General features: G+C 37.5%; 1 protein-coding gene across 17 annotated transcripts in view; it reads right to left on the bottom strand.

Annotated features, from left to right (window-relative positions):
• The window catches only part of phldb1a (pleckstrin homology-like domain, family B, member 1a), a 46,273-nt gene that overhangs the window by 9,683 nt on the left and 16,024 nt on the right, over positions 1 to 20,566 (bottom strand). For 8 of the 17 annotated variants that reach the window (XR_009271343.1, XM_058775955.1, XM_058775948.1 and 5 more), the window contains 12 exons: positions 18,107 to 18,232; positions 14,460 to 15,667; positions 9,327 to 9,563; positions 7,643 to 7,780; positions 7,179 to 7,316; positions 6,113 to 6,241; positions 4,257 to 4,412; positions 4,035 to 4,145; positions 2,711 to 2,797; positions 2,118 to 2,237; positions 543 to 662; positions 72 to 230 (listed from right to left, as the gene is read on the bottom strand). Coding sequence is in view for 16 of the 17 variants with exons in the window: in XM_058775955.1 (XP_058631938.1) it covers positions 72 to 230; positions 543 to 662; positions 2,118 to 2,237; positions 2,711 to 2,797; positions 4,035 to 4,145; positions 4,257 to 4,412; positions 6,113 to 6,241; positions 7,179 to 7,316; positions 7,643 to 7,780; positions 9,327 to 9,563; positions 14,460 to 15,667; positions 18,107 to 18,232 (2,729 nt within the window). In the remaining variant the exon portion in view is untranslated. Of the gene's footprint in view, positions 1 to 71; positions 231 to 542; positions 663 to 2,117; positions 2,238 to 2,710; positions 2,798 to 4,034; positions 4,146 to 4,256; positions 4,413 to 6,112; positions 6,242 to 7,178; positions 7,317 to 7,642; positions 7,781 to 9,326; positions 9,564 to 14,459; positions 15,668 to 18,106; positions 18,233 to 20,057; positions 20,564 to 20,566 lie in introns of those variants that run through there. The other 9 variants (XM_058775959.1, XM_058775963.1, XM_058775962.1 and 6 more) reach the window with 8 other exon arrangements.

Below are 20,566 nucleotides of genomic sequence, written 5' to 3'. Positions count from 1 at the left end.
AACCAACCAGATTGACACAAGCTATGGTAAATAAAACTACAAACACATCAACACCAGGAAGTAACACACACCTCAACAGGAAGTGACTGGGAGGAGCCACACTTGGATGCATGGCTGGAGTGGACAGGGTCAGCGACAATAGCTTGGAATGATTGGACTGAAGATGTGGGGGAGGGGTCAACTTTGGGCATCCCGAACAGCTGGTTTAACTGACCGACTGTCACATACTCCTTCATACAATCAAACAATCAAACAAATCACACACAAACACAAAATGTAATGAGTGCATTTTAGGTATACAAAAGCATAAAGCTGGCATAGCACAGGCAGAGGATACAACAACGACAAAGACAGCTGGAAAGACACAGGAAGAAATGAAAAATAAGAGTTTCAAGAGAAGACAGCCAGTGGGTTATTCTGACAGCATCATAAAAAGAAAAGCCGCAAACTAGGAATAAATGGCATTGGAAAGGGAAACAGGAGGTGGTGAGGCAAAGAAAAAGGTTCTGTCGTGGATGAAAGAATGAGTGGAGGAGTCATACCTCACGAGGTGTGTCTGATGTTACAGCCAGCGGTAGACAAAGAGCGTTAGGGAAGGCAGTCTGGGCGGGGATACATCCGTTCCCATACATCTTATATACATCAGAGAGTCTGAGGTACTCCTGAGCACACACATTCATCCATCCGTACACACATCCACAAAGGATATCAGTTCATATCTCAAACGACACTTGAAGAACTGCACCAGAAATCTTCATGCACCCTCTGGATAAAGCATGCTTGCGCCCAACACATCACAAACATGCCACGCACTTCAACATCTCCGATGTCCACACATGCAGCGTGTGTGATACAGAATGTCAATGTCCACAATATCACAGTACTATGATATATGACCATACCATTCATGAATGGCCTAAACATAACAGACTTCATGCGAGACTGAAGCAAACAACACTCACAATGTGCATATTCAAGTCTCAAAAAATATGAAAACCTGTTTGTAACACTGCAACTGTGGCCAGTACAATTGATGAATGCTCAAAAAATGAACATCACAATAAATACCCAACAACTCAAGAAACTTCTGCAAGCATTCCAGGTCTTGACACTACACAACACATATCTGCACTACCATTCAAAAGTTTAGGGTCAGTATTTTTATGACTGATTGAAAGAAAGAAATTAACTTTTATTCAGCGAGGATGCATTAAATTTATCCAAAGTGGCAGTCAAGACATTTACATTATTGCAAAAATGTATATTTCAAATAAATGCTGTTCTTTTGACCTGTTTGCAACACTGATGATAAGAAATCTGAGAACCAAATTAGCATATTAGTAATATTTCTAAAAGATAATGTGACGCTAAAGATGGGAGGAATACCGTTATATTGAATTATAATAACATTTCACAATATTACTGTTTTATTGTATCTTTGAACAATAAATGCAGCAATTTGGTGAGTAAAAAAGTTCTTTCAAAAACATTAAAATATTCTTACTGACCCCAAACTTTTGGTAATGTATGGTAATGTAGGTTATAATGTTTATAAACATCAGTAGGGTTGGGAACCAAAAAAACCTGATTCTAATTTAGAGAGGGTTTGATATTTTTCATTAAGTTCCACAGATGGTTCGCATGTGGGTGGAATACATTTACTGCAATAATTATTCAATTATTCCACAACACTACTATTTATCTGAAAGCGCCAAATATAGGACTCCAAGCCATTCATTTGAATGAAATCAAGCACATTAGAAATCAGTGTAGTGACTGACTGATTGTTCATATGACTGTGTTTTGTCAGTAGTATTCCATAAAAATAAATGAATGAAATTTGTTCAGTACTGTTGTTGTTGTTATTACTGAAACCATCTTATCATTTGGTGATGAAACTGCATTTCTTTTAGTACTGACAAAATCATTAGTGGGGCCATTAAGGAACCATAATCATTAAATTCTTTACAATTCCCATCTCTACTCATCGGCCACACAGAAACATGTTCCTTATGAAGGGTGAAATGACTGAACTGCACAAGCACGCAAGTGCAAATGACATAATGGTGTTGTTAGTTTGTAAATCCCTCACAGCTGTCCTGGGGTCATGCTTTTACCTCCTGTGGCCTGTTAGAATATATTTGAGGGGTAGATCTTTGACAACAAGATGAGGGAAGTAGAGAATTTTGGGTAGGGAGTTCATCTAAAAGGTCAGGTTCACTGATGTAAAGCTCTTCCTGTTTTGAATATAAACACCAAAGTCAGACAGCACCAAAACAGACCAGAACAGTGTTGCACAAACCATGCCAAAGAACATTTTTATACCATTATTTGTCTTATCAAACTTCTTCAGATTCCCTCTACATATTTTATGGCTGATCAAAGAGGCATTGACATGAAGCTTATCGCCGATGGCGATAACCCAGAAACAAACGTGCTCATCACTGCTAAGCGGGAGTCAAGGATATCCCCACGGACACCACTACCATCAGGATGTACACAACGGTACGTTTATTTCAAACCAATGCACTAAATACTGAGAAACAGCACAGATATCTCATGAATTATAATGATTCTACAAGTTTAGATCACAAGGCTTCTGTATACAGTCAGTTCACAAGCTTAGAGTTACAAAGTAGTTTGTTTGCCAGCCAAAAACGGGTCAATTTCCCATGGGTGAATTAAAGTCATGGCTGTTGAATGCTCTTACCTCCTTCGAGTTGGCAGGCTTGGAGAAAATCTTTCCACCGGTCAGGCTCTGGTATCTCTTCTCCAGGGAAGACAGTCTTTCCTTTTCCTTAAAGAGAAAAGTATACAGGGTCAAATTTACCATTATAGGAATATCCCAGGTTTAATTATAAACAATAAAAAATATCCCAGGTTCATTTTAGTGTTATGTTGTGTATGGGGGTACTTTGTCATGGCAATGAAGTTGTAAAATTGGACAAATTTACTTCAATTGTAATTGGCCCACTGCAACCCATTTTTTATTTTTTTAAATAAATATGTATCTATATTTATTGTGGTTATCAACAATATGCCACAAATTATGTCAGTTGAGCTTAAAGGAGTAGTTCACTTCCAGAATGAAAATTTCCTGGTAATTCACTTAATTGTTATCCAAGATGTTTGTGTCTTTCTCTCTTAAGTCGAAAAGAAATGAAGTTTTTTGAGGAAAACATTCCAGGATGTTTCTCCATATAGTGGACTTCAATGGTGGCTAACAGTTTGAAGGTCCAAACTGCAGTTTCAATGCAGCTCCAAAGGGGTCTAGCAAAAAGATTGGCCAATTTGCTAAAAAATAAAAATGTATATATACTTTTTAACCACAAATACTCATCTTGCAGTAGTTCTGCGATGCACATGCACTTCACACATTGCGTAACCACGTTGGAAAAGTCATGTGCAGTTAGTTTTTCGTCTGTGTATTTAGGTTAAAAAAGGTATCTTAGGGCGAAAAATTCCAGTTCATTTTCTCCACCAATTTAAAAATCGTCCAACGTAATTGTTTTACCTTTTTTGTAAAGGGCATTTGACTTTCTTTGCATGTTTTCTTTGTAAACACTGGGCCGGTACTTCCGCCTACGTCACACGTGCGTGTTTACATAATGTGTGAGGCCAAGCTAGTTCAAGATGAGCATTTGTGGTTAAAAAGTATATGAATTTGTATTTTTCGTATTTTTTATTTTTCCGACCGTTTCGCTAGATAAGACACTTATTCCTCAGCTAGGATCGTGTAAGAGTCCTTTGAAGCTGCACTGAAACTCCAATTTGGACCTTCAACGAACTGGCCACCACTGAAGTCCACTATATGGAGAAAAATCCTGGAATGTTTTCCTCAAAATCCTTTATTTCTTTTCAACTGAAGAAAGAAAGACATGAACATCTTGGATGACACAGGGGTGAGTAAATTATCAGGAAAGTTTCATTTTTTGAAGTGAACTTCTTAAATATTTCTTTAAGTATTAAGGTTTTTTGTTTTTTGGTGTTGAAGACACTTATAGGAACGATAGAAATTAAAAACTGTTCTCAACCTTCTGGAGCATTTGTAGGGCCAGGGTTCTATCTTTGGCCATCCTTTCACAATCCTGAGCTGCCTGAAGTCCAAGTTGGTTAGCCTGGATCTCCAGAGCTGCCATTTTCTCCTACATGTTTAAAAAGGAGGCCGCGGTTGTACGTCATTCCAGCATAATACAGATCAGCCGCTCAATACTGACTTTTGAGTCCTAGAATTAACCTGAGATCAGTGTCATTACCTTCCTTTTGGCCACACTCCGGTGATACTCCGCCTTCTCTTGCAACAGCTGCCTGCTGACCGTCTCCTTCTCCTCTTCTATGCCACTCTCTCGCTCCAACTGGCGGAACTCCAAATCCTCAAAGCGCTTAGTGGCCGACTCCAGTGCCTCCACCTTCTACAGACACACACATGCACAGATGGACAGAGAGACGAAGAGGGAAAGACAGAGGCAGACGAACAGATGGGGGAAACAAACAAGCAGACAGACAAATGTTCCTCAATGACATGCCGAAGAAGATCACTCCGTCTGCCAAACAATGTTTGCTGTATGGAACACCCTTTTTTTCAATGCATCTCCTGAAAAAAACATTTCATACATATCCTCTGTTTGGTGCTTACTGGTTATAAAGAGTACAAAGATACAAAACAATGAGGCGATTCGCTCAGTTCATTATCATATCAGTGAATTAGTAAGGAGATTTAGTAAAAAAGCACTTAAGCAAGAGTGGAAAGCAAAAGACAGACATACAAGTACATGATTTCCATGCATTTTCATTGCCTAGGAGCAGAGGTGCATCATAATGATCATGGTTGTTCAGTGAGTGTGTAAACCCTTTATTGCCATGAGCATATTGTGGCTCGAGAGGTAGCGCAGACATACAGCCAACACACACAGCCATAGGATATTTGTGCAGTTTGTACAGATCCAGATTCTAACAAGCTGCCCAGTTAAGGCTGTTATATCATGTCATGTGTTTTGCCCATTAATTGCTGGTGATACTGGAAGGTGATATACTCCAATAGTTATTGTTATAATGTATTTTGTGAACAAACGTGATTAAATAAGAGTAAATACTTCAATCTTCTTTGTTAATCTCTTATTAGTTGATTTTTTGCTATTTGCTTTGCTTTTATTTAGAGGTGGACAATATATTGGTACCATATATGTTTTCGCACAACATTAGAGATGTTTTTATATAGAGATATTGATATTCAATGTTTGCATGTTAAGTTCCTTTTTATTTGGATTACCCTTGCTAACACAATCATTTAATACTTTAGTACAAGTAATTTTAAATATCCATTTCCATACTGTCAATTCTTATTAAAATATTAGTTTAAACATATAAACAAACTTTACATTTAAAACAACTTAAAACTTATTTTTAATTTATTTAGACAAAATAGCAAAGAACTGTAATATCAGCTTGTTGTATGAGCCAGAATTATAATATTGGTGCTTCAGTTATTTATTTATTTATTTGACAATCTATTTGAAAGTATAACTGTTTTATGGTGTTCTGGCTTATTTTCAAATACTGGCTGGAATAAGCGAACCACCACAAGCATCTCTGTTTAATACACACACAATAATCCAGTAGCAGAGATCTCATTTATGCTACTGCAAACAATGGAGAAAAAATTACTTAATAGCCAGTTTATTTACAAATTACATCCACATAGAATAATTAAAAAGAGTAAAGTCATTTGCAGTTATGTATTTAATTTAATTACCATCGAAGCTTTAGTATTAAAAATGATGAACGAAACACTCCAAAGCCACTGGAGGACTGTTGTGAGAGACTAACAGCAAAACAGCTTTTTATATATTATTTTGTTTTCTTTCCAAAAAAGAGGAATGAAACACTGGAGGCAAAATTTAAAAATAAAAAAGGCAAATTGAAAATTCAACACTAATTACGTGAACTAATTAAAAAAAAAAAAATCACGAGATCAAATCGCAAATAGTTATTTGAATCTACTGACAATCCTACTTTTTTCTTTCTTTTCTCCTGCTTCTCTTTGAAGTGAAGTGGTTGCATACATTCGATAGTCATTGCGACTCTCTTGGGCGGTATCAAAGCACACACTGACCCTGGTCAGCTGTTCCTGTAAGTGCTCCCTCAGTGATTCGGGGCATTTATGAAGCTGGCCCTTCAGCTCACTGTACGAATCCCTCAGCCTGGCCAGGACATCCCGCTCAGCTGAGACTTTTGCTCTCTCCTACAAAAACATTACACACACGTAACATACACACTGGTAAAATACACACGCGGCGAGCCAGTAATGGCGGAGAGGGGTGAAAACAAAGAGGAAACTGCTTAGATAAAGACACCATGCTGTGTTAAAACAGAGGTTTAGATATGGGGTTGCCATGGCAATCAGAGCCCATATTGCAGCAGACTAAATCTGAGCAGAATAAATATTTATACAGCACTCAGTTCTACTCAATACATCTATTCATAAATAATGTTGTAGTATTAAAAAATATCTCCATTTAGCCTCAGGATTGACTGTTATGTGATATCTGATGCCTTTATAACATTTGCACACATTTGTTGATGTGTGAATTTACTTATACTACATTTTTATTATAAATACAGCACATTGACACCTCTTTATATTGCTGTCTAGAACAAGGTGACTGTATTATTAACTACTTTATTTTGCAACCCAGATTTCTGTGCGATTTACTGTGAATGTACAAGATTTACAATTCATTAGTAAACGGTAAAACTACTTACGCTACAAGCCAGCGTGTTTATGATTACAATGACGCATTAAAATTATATAATAACAAATACAAGTTTGCGATATCAAGCAGCATAACGGGCTGTTTTTGTACAGGTAAAATAACTAGAAATGCATAATGCCAGAAGCCTTGCACATTCAAGTTACGAATGGCCGCACCCACTCTTTCATTAAAAATAAGGTGACAATTTTAGATTTTATTCCAAATAAATAGAATTTTATTGAAAGACTGATACGAAAGTGCCCATTCAAACATGCAGTGTAGTCAGTGTCATTTAGATTAATGAAGAGTTAGATGTCAGGCTGTTAGAAATTAGCATGGTAGTAAAGACGCATCCACAAAGTTTCTCAGGAAAAACAAACAGGAAACAGGGAAGCATGCTTCATAGCTTGTGTTTGTTGTCGGTACCTTCTCTTTCTCCCTCCGAGTTGAATTTTCCACTTCATTCAGTTTCAGCTGAAGTTGATTGATGATCTCCAGCTCTGCCTCTACTTGATCAAGCTCCGCCCTCCGTTCCCCCTGCAGTAATGCCCTCTCCATCTCTGCCTGCCAATAAAACGACACATTCAACAGTCTGTTCACTTCCATATGTTTCTGTTCATATGAATAGCGCAGCTCTGCTGATCAGGCAAAATTCTGTATTCACATCGATTTTAATATGCAACACCAAAGATGTTTCTATGCATGGCAGATGGTGATGCACTGATGTAGATGAAGACGACTAGTGATTGAACAGATTTTACAAGTTCTGATGTGAAAATCTACATCTCTCGCTCTCATTCACACAGTTATGACTGAACTGAAGGAAGTTATGTGCACTTTGTAGACACCTCACACAGGCAACGGTCTGTAGGTTTATGACTCAGTCTAACCTCTTGTCTGGACTCCTGTATCTGCTGTTCCAGGTCAGTGACATGAGTCTTCAGCTCGTCCGCTCGAGCCATAACCCTGAGCCGCTCTTCCTCCAGATATGCTCTCTCCTGCTGCCCCAGCACTGACGAGTCTTCATGCTGAGAAAGCATTTGTCAATTACAACAAATTGTGTTTGTGCATGTGTGTGTGTGGTGAGGCCACTCAGACAATGGTTGCAACAAATAAACTCTACCTACATTCTCTACATTCTAGCAGTGACCTAAATGAATGAATACCATTTTTCTCTAAAGAAAGGGAGAGAGAAAGCCATGTGTTTGCAGACAGAGCAGAAGAAATATGAAAAAGTAGGTGAATTCAAAAGGGACTACCAGCAGACCACAAGAGTTAAATGTATGTTTACTTTTGCAGTACAAACGTCTACAAGTACACCGTTGTGTATTTTAGCCAAATCTGTCATGTTTTAAATGATAGGCACATATGCATAATAATGTGTGTGCAAATATGTCTGTGTACACATTCAAGCAGTATTGGTGTTGCATAAAATCAAGTCCAAAATTCTAAATTTTAAAATTGCAATTTCAGTGAAATTTAATAACTTTACGTTAATTGAAAAATGTGACCCTGGCCCACGAAACCAGTCATAGGGGTTGATTTTTTAAAATGGCTCAACGCTGAATAAATAAGCTTTGCGTTGATGTATGGTTTGTTAGGATAGGACAATATTTGGCTGAGATACAACTATTTGAAAATCTAGAATCCGAGGGTGCAAAAAAATCTAAATATTGAGAAAATAACATTTAAAGTTGTCCAAATTAAGTCCTTAGCAATGCATATTACTAACCGAAAATAAAGTTTTGATATATTTACAGCAGGAAATTTACAAAATATCTTCATGGAACCTGATCTTTACTTAATATCCTAATGATTTTTGGCATAAAAGAAAAATCAATAATTTTGACCCATACAATGTATTGTTGGCTATTGCTACAAATATACCCGTGCTACTTATGACTGGTTTTGTGGTCCAGGGTCACAAATGAGCTTTTTTATTATTATTTCTGATGTAACAAGGAATCTGCAAATATTCCAATTCCTTTTAACTTTGGTTACAACTATTTATGAAAAAGAAATAAAAAAATAAAAAAAATAATTCATTACACCACACATTATGAATACCTTTATAATGTATTATACATAGAGGCATCAAGTAAAGTGTAACCTAACAATTTCACAATCTTATGTAAATGTGATTTTCTTGCATTTTCAGATAATTGTAAACTCAAGTTATCATTTTTGTTGTTGTACAAGCATAATGTATTGACTGACTTCATGATGTTAACATTAATAGTAATATTAAACACCAAAAACAAATATTATGATAGATTTTACAGACAAGATAAAAAAAATTCAGCAGTAGCATCTATATATCTATCTATCTATACATATGTACTAGTGACCTAGAAATGGTGCATAATCTTTAATATTTCTCAATCATTTTGTGTCACAGTGTTTCTTTGTTTAAAAATGATCAAAATCAAAATCCTGTGTATTTAAATTAGGTTTGGAAGCTCAATGTGACCTCAGATCTTTGGACCTTACTGTATTTCTCTCTCTGTATGTGTATCAGTCTAATAGTGGGACTATCTCCGATAGTTTGTGTGCATGAGTATGTGTGTGTTGTACCTCCTGGTGCTGGCTCTCAGTGCTGCTACACTCCTCTTTCAGGTTCTCCTCCTCACTCTCTCTCTGTCTGTGAGAGCTCTGGGCAGGCACACTCGCAGGGTCAGGGCCGGGTCGCCGAACAGAGACCTCCTCCATCCCTGGAAAATGACACACCCTCCCTGGGTCCACGCACACCGAAGGGTCGCTCTTATTATACTCGGCACACAAATTCAGGATGGTCTCAAGCCTCTGCCTCTCCTATAAACAAACACACACAAAAAAGAAGATTTCAGCTGTGCATACAGCACAAAAACTCACACAACAGTCTGAAATTATGTAAACACACAGTTAACACTCTCACTTGCTCTTTTAGGAGCTTCATCTGGTATGTTCTAAACTAAATGCAACTTGACACCAACAGAACATATTGAAGACCACTTACGACACTGTGTGAGCCCCCTATAACATCCTACTGGATTAATTCAGCACCTAGCACATTAAACAAGTAAAAATCCTGAACATCTGCGACAGTGACTCACAAAAACTTTCCTTCAACCCAGTTACTGACCCCCAAACCTCTGAGCACACTCAAACGACCTCTCACCCGGCTATGATAGTCAGCTGCTGCCATCACTCTACCTACATTTAGTATGTGTGTGTGTATACTATCTACTTACAGGCTGCCAGAGTCCCGGTGTTCTCGCGTAGCTCTAGCCGAACTAACTAGCGCTCTAGGCATTGGGGCTCATTATATTTTACATGGACAATACCCAGCTCTGCCTGGCTAGATGACACCAGTGGCATTACTAAAATAGCATGGCAGGGGACAGCCATCCATTTCAGCTAATCAGATTCGATTTTGATGAAGTAGGGGATTATTTATACAAATATAATTAACAATAAGACAGGCCTGAGACTCTGACATCTGAAAATCAACAGAGTATGAGACAAATACAGTATTTGTTAACTACAAAAGACTGAATATAGCGCACTAGGTGTTCAGTGCTGTAAAAGTCTTTATCACTGAGCCATTATTTCACCAGACCAGCCAATAAAATGTCTCGAAACATATGCTCTTCTCTTTTAACGAGGTCTCCCCTGTCAGGAGAGTGCAGACAGAGCACTGGAACAAGTAAACGCTAACTGATGGGTAACGTAGCAACAGCATTCTTCTCCAACAAAAGGGTGTCAGCACAGCTGGTATGCATGCTGAAGATGCCACAACACAGACCATCACAAAGCACAGCGCACTAAACCTCTGTGTGCATAAGCCGCTTTATGACATGACTGTTGTCTATTTGGGCACAACAGCCAAGATGGTGAATTGACTTCATTCGTAGGAGCCTGAAATGTATCATATAGCTAGAATTTGCTGTGTGAATTTTTGCATTAATGAAATAACATAAAAAATAGGAGTCTTTCGAACATTTTGTCTTTATTACTCTCTCTCCTATAAACAAAGTCAAATATGGCTTATGTGAAGAAGGAGAGAAGTGAATTTAAACAGATTCTTGAACTTACCTAATTAAAAACTTCTGTATTTCACGTATTCATTAAAAAAACTGATTTTTAGATGTTTTAAATCTGGTAAACAAAGAAAAAAAAGCAAAAGTTCTTTAATTTAAAATTTGATGCCATATCGCCCTCATGTGGTTTATAGTATGAAATGCTCTAGTTCTCTAGCTTCCACAAACACACAGACAGGAACAAAAGGCAAAATGACCTCCAAATCTTCAGTGAGCAAGAGAGACACATCTAGACACTTTGAAGACAGTGTTTGTGTTTGTGTGTTGTGCAAAGCAAGTTCTCTACTTGTGCGTCATGACCCAAAAATAATAAAATGCAATTAGCCACATCATTTGCACAGTTAGGGTAGTTAAATGAACTGAGTTTTAAAAGGGAAGAGAAAATACTCCCTAATTCTCACTGAAGTCTATGCGTCCAATTAAACTTTTCAATATTCTAGCACAAATTCACCTGTCACTTGGTAATGTGGTTCATAAAAAATTATTTGGCCAAATATTTCCATGTGTTAGGCTGGGGGGGAAAATCACACTTTCTGCTATTGTTCATGCCTGTGTAGTTGTATTTTTCCTATTCATCCTGTGAAAAAAAAAAGTTTGTGATAATATTAACACATTGGGCTAAGTACGATTTTTATAAAGATATTAATACATTTATTTAGTAAAGACATTAAATTGATCAAAAGTAAAAAGACTTATAATGCTATAAAAGATTGCAATTTCAAATAAACAAAGTTCTTTTGAATGTTCTATTCATCAAAGCATCCTGAAAAAGAAATAGCATAAAATAATTTTTTATTTACTTTTTTTTTTTTTTCTTGAGCAATAGCCTATTCTAATAACAGTATCAGAATGATTTCTGAAAGATTGTGAACCTGAAGAATAGAATAATGCATCAAATTTAGCATTGCTATGACAGGAATAAATTACATTTGAAAATAAATCACAATAAAAAATGGTTACTGTAAACTATAATAAGATTTCACAGTATTACTATTAGTATTAAATGCAGCCTTGGTGAGAACCCTAAATTTTGAATGGTAGTGTATATTTCAATACATTTTCTCAGTAAACAATTTTGTTTAAGTGCTGGGTTAACACTTGATGTTAAAAGTAATATCTGGTTTCTAAAGGACACCAGTTGAGAACCACTGTTGTTAAGGATACAGCTGTCTAGAAAATGTATGTGTGACTGTGTGTGTGTGAGAGAGAGATAAAAGGTAGGCGGAGCGCAGAAATACTACAGCAGAACAGAGAAGAAACATTTTCAAGCCAACTGGGCCATGACCTAGAACTGAGTAAACACAGACACGTGAGGGGATTTAAGAGTAAATATGACATTACCCCACGAGCAATATTATCTCTCGTCAGGATTAAAAGAAAAGATCAGATTCCTAATGCTTTTTCTTTTACTTCTTGCTTTCATTTTTTTCTTATCTCCCAAATGCTTTTCTGGTTAAGAACCAGTTGAAATCTCAGCGTATATCACTTCTGCCCCATCTTCAATCCCACAATGTGTGATCAAACGCATCTTAACACTAGCATGCTGCGAGGTCACATCTCTGAAATGTCATTTTTTGAAGCTAGCAATCAATGTCTGTGTATTTGATGGCATTAGGATGGAGATTAGTGCTAAATACAGCTCAGCTGTGCTTGGATATGGCACAAGTCCTCTCAAAAGGTGATACTAACCTAAGAGCAGCTTTAAAAAGAGTATTCAGCTCCTTTTGGACAAAAACTAGCACTACCTTTCAAGTTGCCACACTATTGGACAGAGCTGTGCTGTAACCATGACAACAGTGCCAGACAGACCAGAGACCACAGGACAAAGTTTAACCCAAACAGAGTGAAAACGTGTTCATAATACACCTAGTGTTCCTGCCATTGTCTCGAAACGCTGACCGGAGACTTATTATGGAAAACGACTTCCTATCCTGTATTAATTCAGTTCTGTCTCATAGTAAATGTCCTAAAATAGTTTTTCTCAAGGGAATAACAAGAGCTTGTCTTCTCTGTGGCTGCCAGATATTATTATGCTTGTGTGAGTATTGTATTTTTAAGAAAGGTTACAGTACTTCATCATAAAAATGGCATTAAGGAGTTGGTTAGAGGCACTGAAGATGTATATAATTTCGGGGATAAATAAGGTGGCGAGTAACAAAGCTGAGGAATGGCAATTCCATATGGGAATCTGAGATGCACCCAAGGAGCGTCTGGGGTTTTTAATAGGTTTAAATGAGAGAGATGATGTCTATGCATGGTTAATTTAGGGGCTATGGTGGAGACGAATGTTTAGGCTGTTAAAGGAGGACAGTATGTGTGTGTGTGCATATGAGGAGGAGGGCAGCTCGAAGCACTGAGATTGTGTCGGGTAAATATAGTCTTTGGGCAACCACACGTTCTGCACATGAGCTTTTAAAAAGGCCTCAGGAATTTACATCCGCGTGTTATTCCTGACTGCTCTATGTCTTTACCAGAAAACTGTCTCCATATAAACTCCACCCGCTGAACCCTAAGTCCACTCCAAAAGCCAATGACACTCAAAGCCTCAGATGCAAAAGTGCCATCTGAAATTTTCTTCTAAAATTAGCATTTTTCTCAGGCTCCTATGTTTATGTTCTGTTATTTCACTTTAATGGCAAAGAAAAGAACCTATTCATTGCTATTAAAGCGAAATTACTGAACCTTCACATACTGTAGGAGCCTGAGAAAAATGCTTAATTTATAAGAAAATTTCAAACGGCACTTAAGAGGCTTTTGCATCTGAACTCTTCAAATACTCATCAGTCCTCTAGAGCAATCTTTATCCACTATACTGCATTCACTTAGACAAACTATGACTTTATTAGTACCAGAACTCATATTTAGATTTAATTCAAAAAGTGAAAAAACACTTCAGCATATCCCACAGCAGCATTAGGGCATCTGGATCAAATTCTTCCCATTGAAAACAAGTTGAGGGTTTGGACACAATGGGCTCAATTTATGTCTCATGATCTTAAAAAACTTTCTGATCTAAAGAAGTTTGCTTAAATTATTGAAATTAGTTTTGAAGAGAAATTATTTACAAAACTAAGATTTAAATGTGTGTTTTAATAGAAAAAAGGCAAAAACCTTAAAATAAAATGACAAAATATAATTTTGATTTAACATGGAATAACCTTCATTAATGGATCAAAATAAAGTAAAACAGTGTTATTGTCAAGTGTTATTACAATTTTAAATAACTTTTCCATTTTAATATAATTTTTAAATGTAATTAATTCCTATGATGGTGAAGCGGGAATTTTCATAAGTCATTACTTCAGTATTAATATTTTTGTGTAAACCATAATGCATTTTTTTTCAGGATTCTGTGATGAATGGGAAGTTCAAAAGAACATTATTTATTTGAAATAGAAATCTTTTGTAACATTATAAATGTCTTCACAGTCACATTTGATCAATTAAATGCATTCTTGCTAAATGTATTAATTTCTTTTTAAAAAAATCCTGACCCCACACTTTTAAATGGTAGTTTACCTCCATTTTGTTATTTCATAGTTTGTACTAGTACTAAAACTAGTACTTCATGAGTAAGTGTGTCCAAACCTTTGACAGATACTGTAAATATACACATGCTCAGACATACCAGTCTCTCCATTTCCTGCTCACGCATCCTTTCTTCTCTTTGCCAGCGATGGTACTCCAGCAGGTCTTCCTCTTTGTCGCTGACCTCTGAAATGCTGTTCTTGCGTTCCCGTGTACGCGGCTGAACCTGCCGAGGCTCCCTGGGGTTCTTTCTCTGGTTGCGGGGACTAGTGAGAGGAGACACACCTGTCTGAGAGCCTAGAGCTGGGGTGAAACCCCCCTTCTGTTTACCGCAAGACTGGTCCTTCAAAAGAGCAGATACAGGAGATGGACTTCTGGCCTGCAATCTCGTATTACCTACTTCTTCCTCAGCCATGGCTCGTCGTTGGAGACGAGGACTCTCTGGTACAGTCCGGCCACGAGAGGTCAAAGGAACGCCAGGTAGAGCTCCAGGGAGAACTGGCACTCCAAGGACACCTCTGCGTGCTGTGGACGGGCTGAGAGGAGGAAGTTCACGCATGCTGGATGGTTCTACACCACGACGGGATGACTGGGGACTGTCTGGAGGAAGGAGTGCACGTGAATGGGGCTGAAGACTGGAAGAAGTTTCTTGGACTGATGAGCCAACACTGGATCTGGGGCTAGAAGATCCTGTTGAGGACGAAGAGGTGAGTCTAGCATTGACCTGTCTGCCTAAATCTCCAGATGCAAATGAGACAGACCCAGAAGAGGAACCATGGGCCATGTGTGCACTCTCACCTCTACGGTTTGTCGCTGGGCTTGAAGGGGTTTCAGTCAAGGCTTTTTGAAACCGGGGACTTTCTTGATCCTTTAGTCCTCCGTTGGTACTGCTGGCTTTGGATGCAAAAGTGCGTGGTTGTGGCACCGGGGCCTGGACGGTGTGGGTGTAGCTGGTGGAACGGGTATTAGTGGAATCCAAACAAGCCCCTGGACTGCTAACCACAGAAGGGGTGGAGAGGGGAGAGAAAGGAGGACTGGTATTTTCATAGCTGGAGCTTACGGACAAAGTACCAGGACTGGTTGGAGGGGAGACAAGACTGTGGCCGCTCCCATTGAGCATGGCAGACTGTGGAATGGGGTGGCGGGTTTTTTTACATTGCTCAGATGAGGAAGTCTGGCCTTCATCCATAGTCAGAGAATTCATAATGTCCTGAAGATCCTTCTCAATAGAGCGCACAAGAGTGCCGTGTCCAGGACGAGGTCGCTCGTGCAAAGGAAGGTGGTTTCCATTGAGCTGCCCATGGGTTTCTGTGGAGAATAAACAACATCACTTAATAATCCTAAATTTTACCTGATATCAAATGTAGCAGACTCATACAACATATATACCAGGTTAACAGAATTTGTGATTAAAAAAAAAAAAAAAAAAACACTATCATCTAAAAGTTCGCAGGCTTAGCAATACAATTTTTGAAAGGGATCAATAGTTTTATTCAGCAAGGATGCATTAGTTTGATAAAAAGAAACAGTAAAGACATTATATGGACATGTTACAAGATCTTACAAGAGACAAAAATATCCATTTCAATGATAATAAGAAACACAACTGTTTTCAACATAATAAGAAGAAATGTTACATATTAGCACCTAATCAGCATATTAGAATGATTTCTGAAGGATCATGTGACGCTGAAGACTGGAGTAATGGCTGATGAAAATTCAGCTTAGCAATTTCAGGAAAAAAATACATTTTAAAATACATTAATATAGAAAAATGTTATGTTAAATTGTAAGAATTTTCCACAATATCAGACCCCAAACATATATGAGGGCTTCTTCATACATAAAATAAAATAAATAAATACATTCAATATATTTTTATGAAGGTTAAAACTGACTTTAAAACATTTACTCTGTTTTAATTTACTTTTAAATTTCTTTTATGTATGATTTTTTTATTACTTTACCTAGAACCATACTTTTTATATTAAACTATGACAATCCATTATATAAAACATTTATTTACATGCAAGCTATTTTTAACTGAACAACAAAACCTAAATCAGACATTTCTCAAATCTCGCAATCACATGGATTTGAAATTCTATATTTAAAACTGTCAGGACCATATTTCACTCATACCACATGTGCTCAAAACCCATGCAGGACAGGGCTGGGTAAAATGCATACAAACACACACACACCTCCCCCTCTTTTACACACTCTGGGTGTGTCTCTCTGCCTACAGACTGCGGATGGCAAGAATCCCACCCTGAGCCCAAAGGTCAGAGCGGACAGAGGAGAATGGAGCCTGAATTATGGCATGACTCATTCTGCGCACTCAAAACCAGCCGAACGCACTCAGTTCTGTTCGCCCTCTGCAGCCAGGGCCACCGATGCTCTAACCATGTAATAAACATGTTATTTTAGTCGGAGCTGTGGCACAGTGGGGAGAACATGAGCTCACAACACATAAGGGAAGTGACTCCACAAATATTGTTTTATTTTGAAATAAACATAAAAAAAAAGTTACTGTCATACAAACAAGTAGTTCTTGAGATTTCTGGAATATTATGTTTCTACTGTCCAGCAGTCAGAACAGAAGTTGCACCGCAACCATCCAAAGTTGCTATTTTTTTAATCCACTGAAAAAAGTGGCTAAGAATTCATAAGATTTTAAAAAGGTAGAATTTTAAGATTAAGTCAAATGAAGAAATGAGCGACTGAAACTGCAGGACAGTGTCTGAAAGATGGATATAAATTTCATTTTGTTTATTAAAGAACTTTTAATAAACAAAATGACTGAAAACATTTGGTATGTTTACTGAACTGAAAAACTACATTTAATTACCTTTCTGTAATTTTCCCCACTGCTTCATAAGGAACAGCTCTTTTGCTGTTTGCTCATATCTTGTAAGGTGAAAAATCATTATATTTGTACAACCAATTTGGAAATTGCAAGAGTGTTCCATATTGTTAAATACATTTTAATTATTATCAAAATGTACAGTAAGTTAAGGTTTATTTTCCAAGTACAGACAACTATAAATCAGACCAAAGAGCCATTTCAATGTTTTCTTTAAACTAATGAATGAAAGACCTACAGGGTCATCAGAAAAACAGTGATGCACTCGGCAGTTAACACCCACACTGGCATAACAACAATGTAATATTCATCACTGTCATGGTGCCATGTTCCTTTAAAATGTCCAATCTGGTGTTCAACGATTCTAAACTAACAGGGTCAAAGCCAAGGTCACCCAACAGGGGACTTCCAGCAGTTAACAGAGTGCTTGTTGTGGCCATTCAAATTCCCATTCTTTTCAAAGCGATTTCTCAAGGATCTCACTTCCTGGATTCTAGACTCTTTGAAACGAGTCACTTGCTGAATGAGTGAGAGCAGTGTTTAAAATGGGCAAAGATACAGCTGGAGTTTTCTCCAATAACATGGATATTAAAGAGGGAGGATTAGGCCGAGTTATTTTAGGCAGATTTGTGTCACCTGAGCAGTGTCTGGAACTTGTTATAATTATCTAGGGTACAATGCCTCTCTGTGCCCCGTTTGCTATAACATTTAGTAATTAAATCAACGGAATGTGCACCATTATTCACAAATGTAGTGCTCTCTCTGTCTGTCTCTCTCTCTTTCTGAGTGCCTTCAGCAACTTTAACTCCCCATTGCATCCAGAACAGCTGTCTTACACTACCAGATTCCAGGTCAGTGTAATTTTGCTTCTGCATATATACCTGAGTGGTTCTTGTAGGTACTGTTATATCCAGGGCTTCCACCTGGCATCAAACTCTTCATCCTGAGGGCCTCCTCTGGGTGGTTAAAGCGAAAAAAGGATGACTGACCAAAACACAGCATACACCCTGAGAAAAAAGCATACACACAAAAAACAGCATTAAAATACCAAAAGAAATACCAAGAAGAAAAAAATTATTTTAAGTAAACAATATTATTATTTAAAAAAAGACTAAATTCAAGACTGCACCTTACTATATTAAGTTACACCTGTAAAGCCATTTTTACCAGAATAAGGGGTAAAAAAAAATTAAAACTGTCATAGGATTTGTGAAATATACAGTGTTTATAAGTCAGCTGACATTTTCTGTGGCCTTTTTCAACTATTTTATCGGGTGGAGTTGCCAGCGCCATACCCAGCAACCCTGAATGGAGCAGAGGTTTACTTTAAGAAAAGACATCTGTTGAAAGTGTAATTAAATCTTCATAAATATGACTTTATTCATTCAAGGTAATCTAGAGCATCTGAATGAAACAAAACAGGGGCGTGGATGAAACATAATAAAGCCAAACAAAAGCAATCAGTACAAGTCACACAGAATTTGTCTGGTCTGAATCTGTGGCCTTATTCTCATGCTTTATTGCAACTCATATCACGGCTTATCTTGCCATATCATAGAGTTCAAACAATGAGATTAATCTAAGATTGTCTATTAGTAGGAAATGCACACATACCTCCTACACATTCATAACACTTTGTCCCTCTGCCCTTATGAAAGTGCTGTGACTAATGGGGCAGAGGGATCAATGCAGTTTGTCAAAATGCCAGAGAATTATGACCCAGACATCCATTTCATAATGAACATTGGCACAGAGAGCACTGAGAGAATATAAGATCAGTATGACTCATTGCTGACTTACAGTACAGTAGAGGACAAGATATGACATGCAACACTAGAATACAAAAATCCCTCTTTTTAACACTGGTTCACCTCTGTACATATATCATGTCTTGCAGTCTTTTCTAAATTAAACCACTTTCACTATTACGACCATGTCAAAGCTGGACCTTATAACGTGTCCATGTACTGCACATATATGTGGCAAAACTACATTATAAATATGGATGTAGCCACATATTTGAGACTGAATAAGGAACAGACTGTAATATTTAGCAAATCAAACACATTCTTCATTTAAAAAATAATCTGAAAGATTATTCTGAAAGGGCCAGTCAAAGAAAACATTCAGTTTGTACACTTCCTAAAAATGTGGTACAGACCGAATGAATAAGTTTAAATCACTGATGACAGACTATAACCTCTATTTACACTACTAAAGACTAAACAATCAAAAAGGCATATGGCACAAGGGGGCATCAGTGGGGTCAGGCTGGGCATAATGAGGTCAGAAAAGGGTTTCTTAGTAATTCATTAGAAAGGTCAAAAATCAGAAAAAATATATTGCAGTGCTGTTTTATTCTATTAAGCCTCAGTGTGTTGTAAAGCGTTCATGAAAGCATTAACAGTAGGCCTACTATACATTTTAGTATGTGAAGAACATTAAATAGTATTTAAGTTATTTGTATAATAACTCTCTATTTACTACACTCGTTACTGAAATAAATGAAAAATTCATGTGAATACCCTACATATCTTAAGATACTAACTTACAAACATTTACAACAGAACTAATTTAAGGTAAAGTTTGGTTATACTATGTTTAATACAGTCAGCTATAGATTAGATTTTTGAGATAATAAATAAAACTTTATTCTAACATATGAATTTATCATTTTTCATAAAACACATTAACCAGCACAACAAGATTAGTAAACAGCGTTCAATGGTTAATCAATAGCCTATACGGTGTCTTTGGAGTACAAAACCGCAACTCTACAGCGTAACAGGCGAATCATTGGTAAAATATTGAAGATAAAGCAGTTTCACCTACCAGGTTTGGAAAATAAAACTCAAACTTATATCCAATCGATTGGAGACGCTGGGAAATGACGGACACTGTGTTTGTGTGGAGCTCTCGCGTGTCGCGTGGAGTAAAGAGCGCTGCGCGCGTGTGTGTCTGCCCGCAGCTTTTGTGATGTAAATGTCAAGAACTACGACAACGCGTCCACTCACTGACTTCTGCTACAACACAATAGCTACAGCACAGCTGTCACCTGCCTGACTGTCATCGCCGGTCCAAAGAAAACGGACAAGACAAAAAAGAAGCAGTTAATAAGACATGGGAATTTAAAACAGAAACAGTTTTCTTCTCTGTGAAAATATGGACTTCGCGGATGTTCAGACGCTAGAAGTTGCTTTTATTTGAATGCAACCCGAATGTTTTAGTTAATCTGAGTTTAAAAAGACATACTTTACGGGCATTAAGTCTGTTAAGGACTATTGACGCCTCATTAAGACAAATGTAATGGAAGTCGCATGGGTGGCACGTTGGACAGCTGT

This window comes from Onychostoma macrolepis, chromosome 05 (genome assembly GCF_012432095.1).
Source record: "Onychostoma macrolepis isolate SWU-2019 chromosome 05, ASM1243209v1, whole genome shotgun sequence".
NCBI lineage: Eukaryota > Metazoa > Chordata > Actinopteri > Cypriniformes > Cyprinidae > Onychostoma > Onychostoma macrolepis.
The sequence above is the reverse complement of the archived record's forward strand: the minus strand, read 5'-3'. Positions and strand labels throughout refer to the sequence as shown.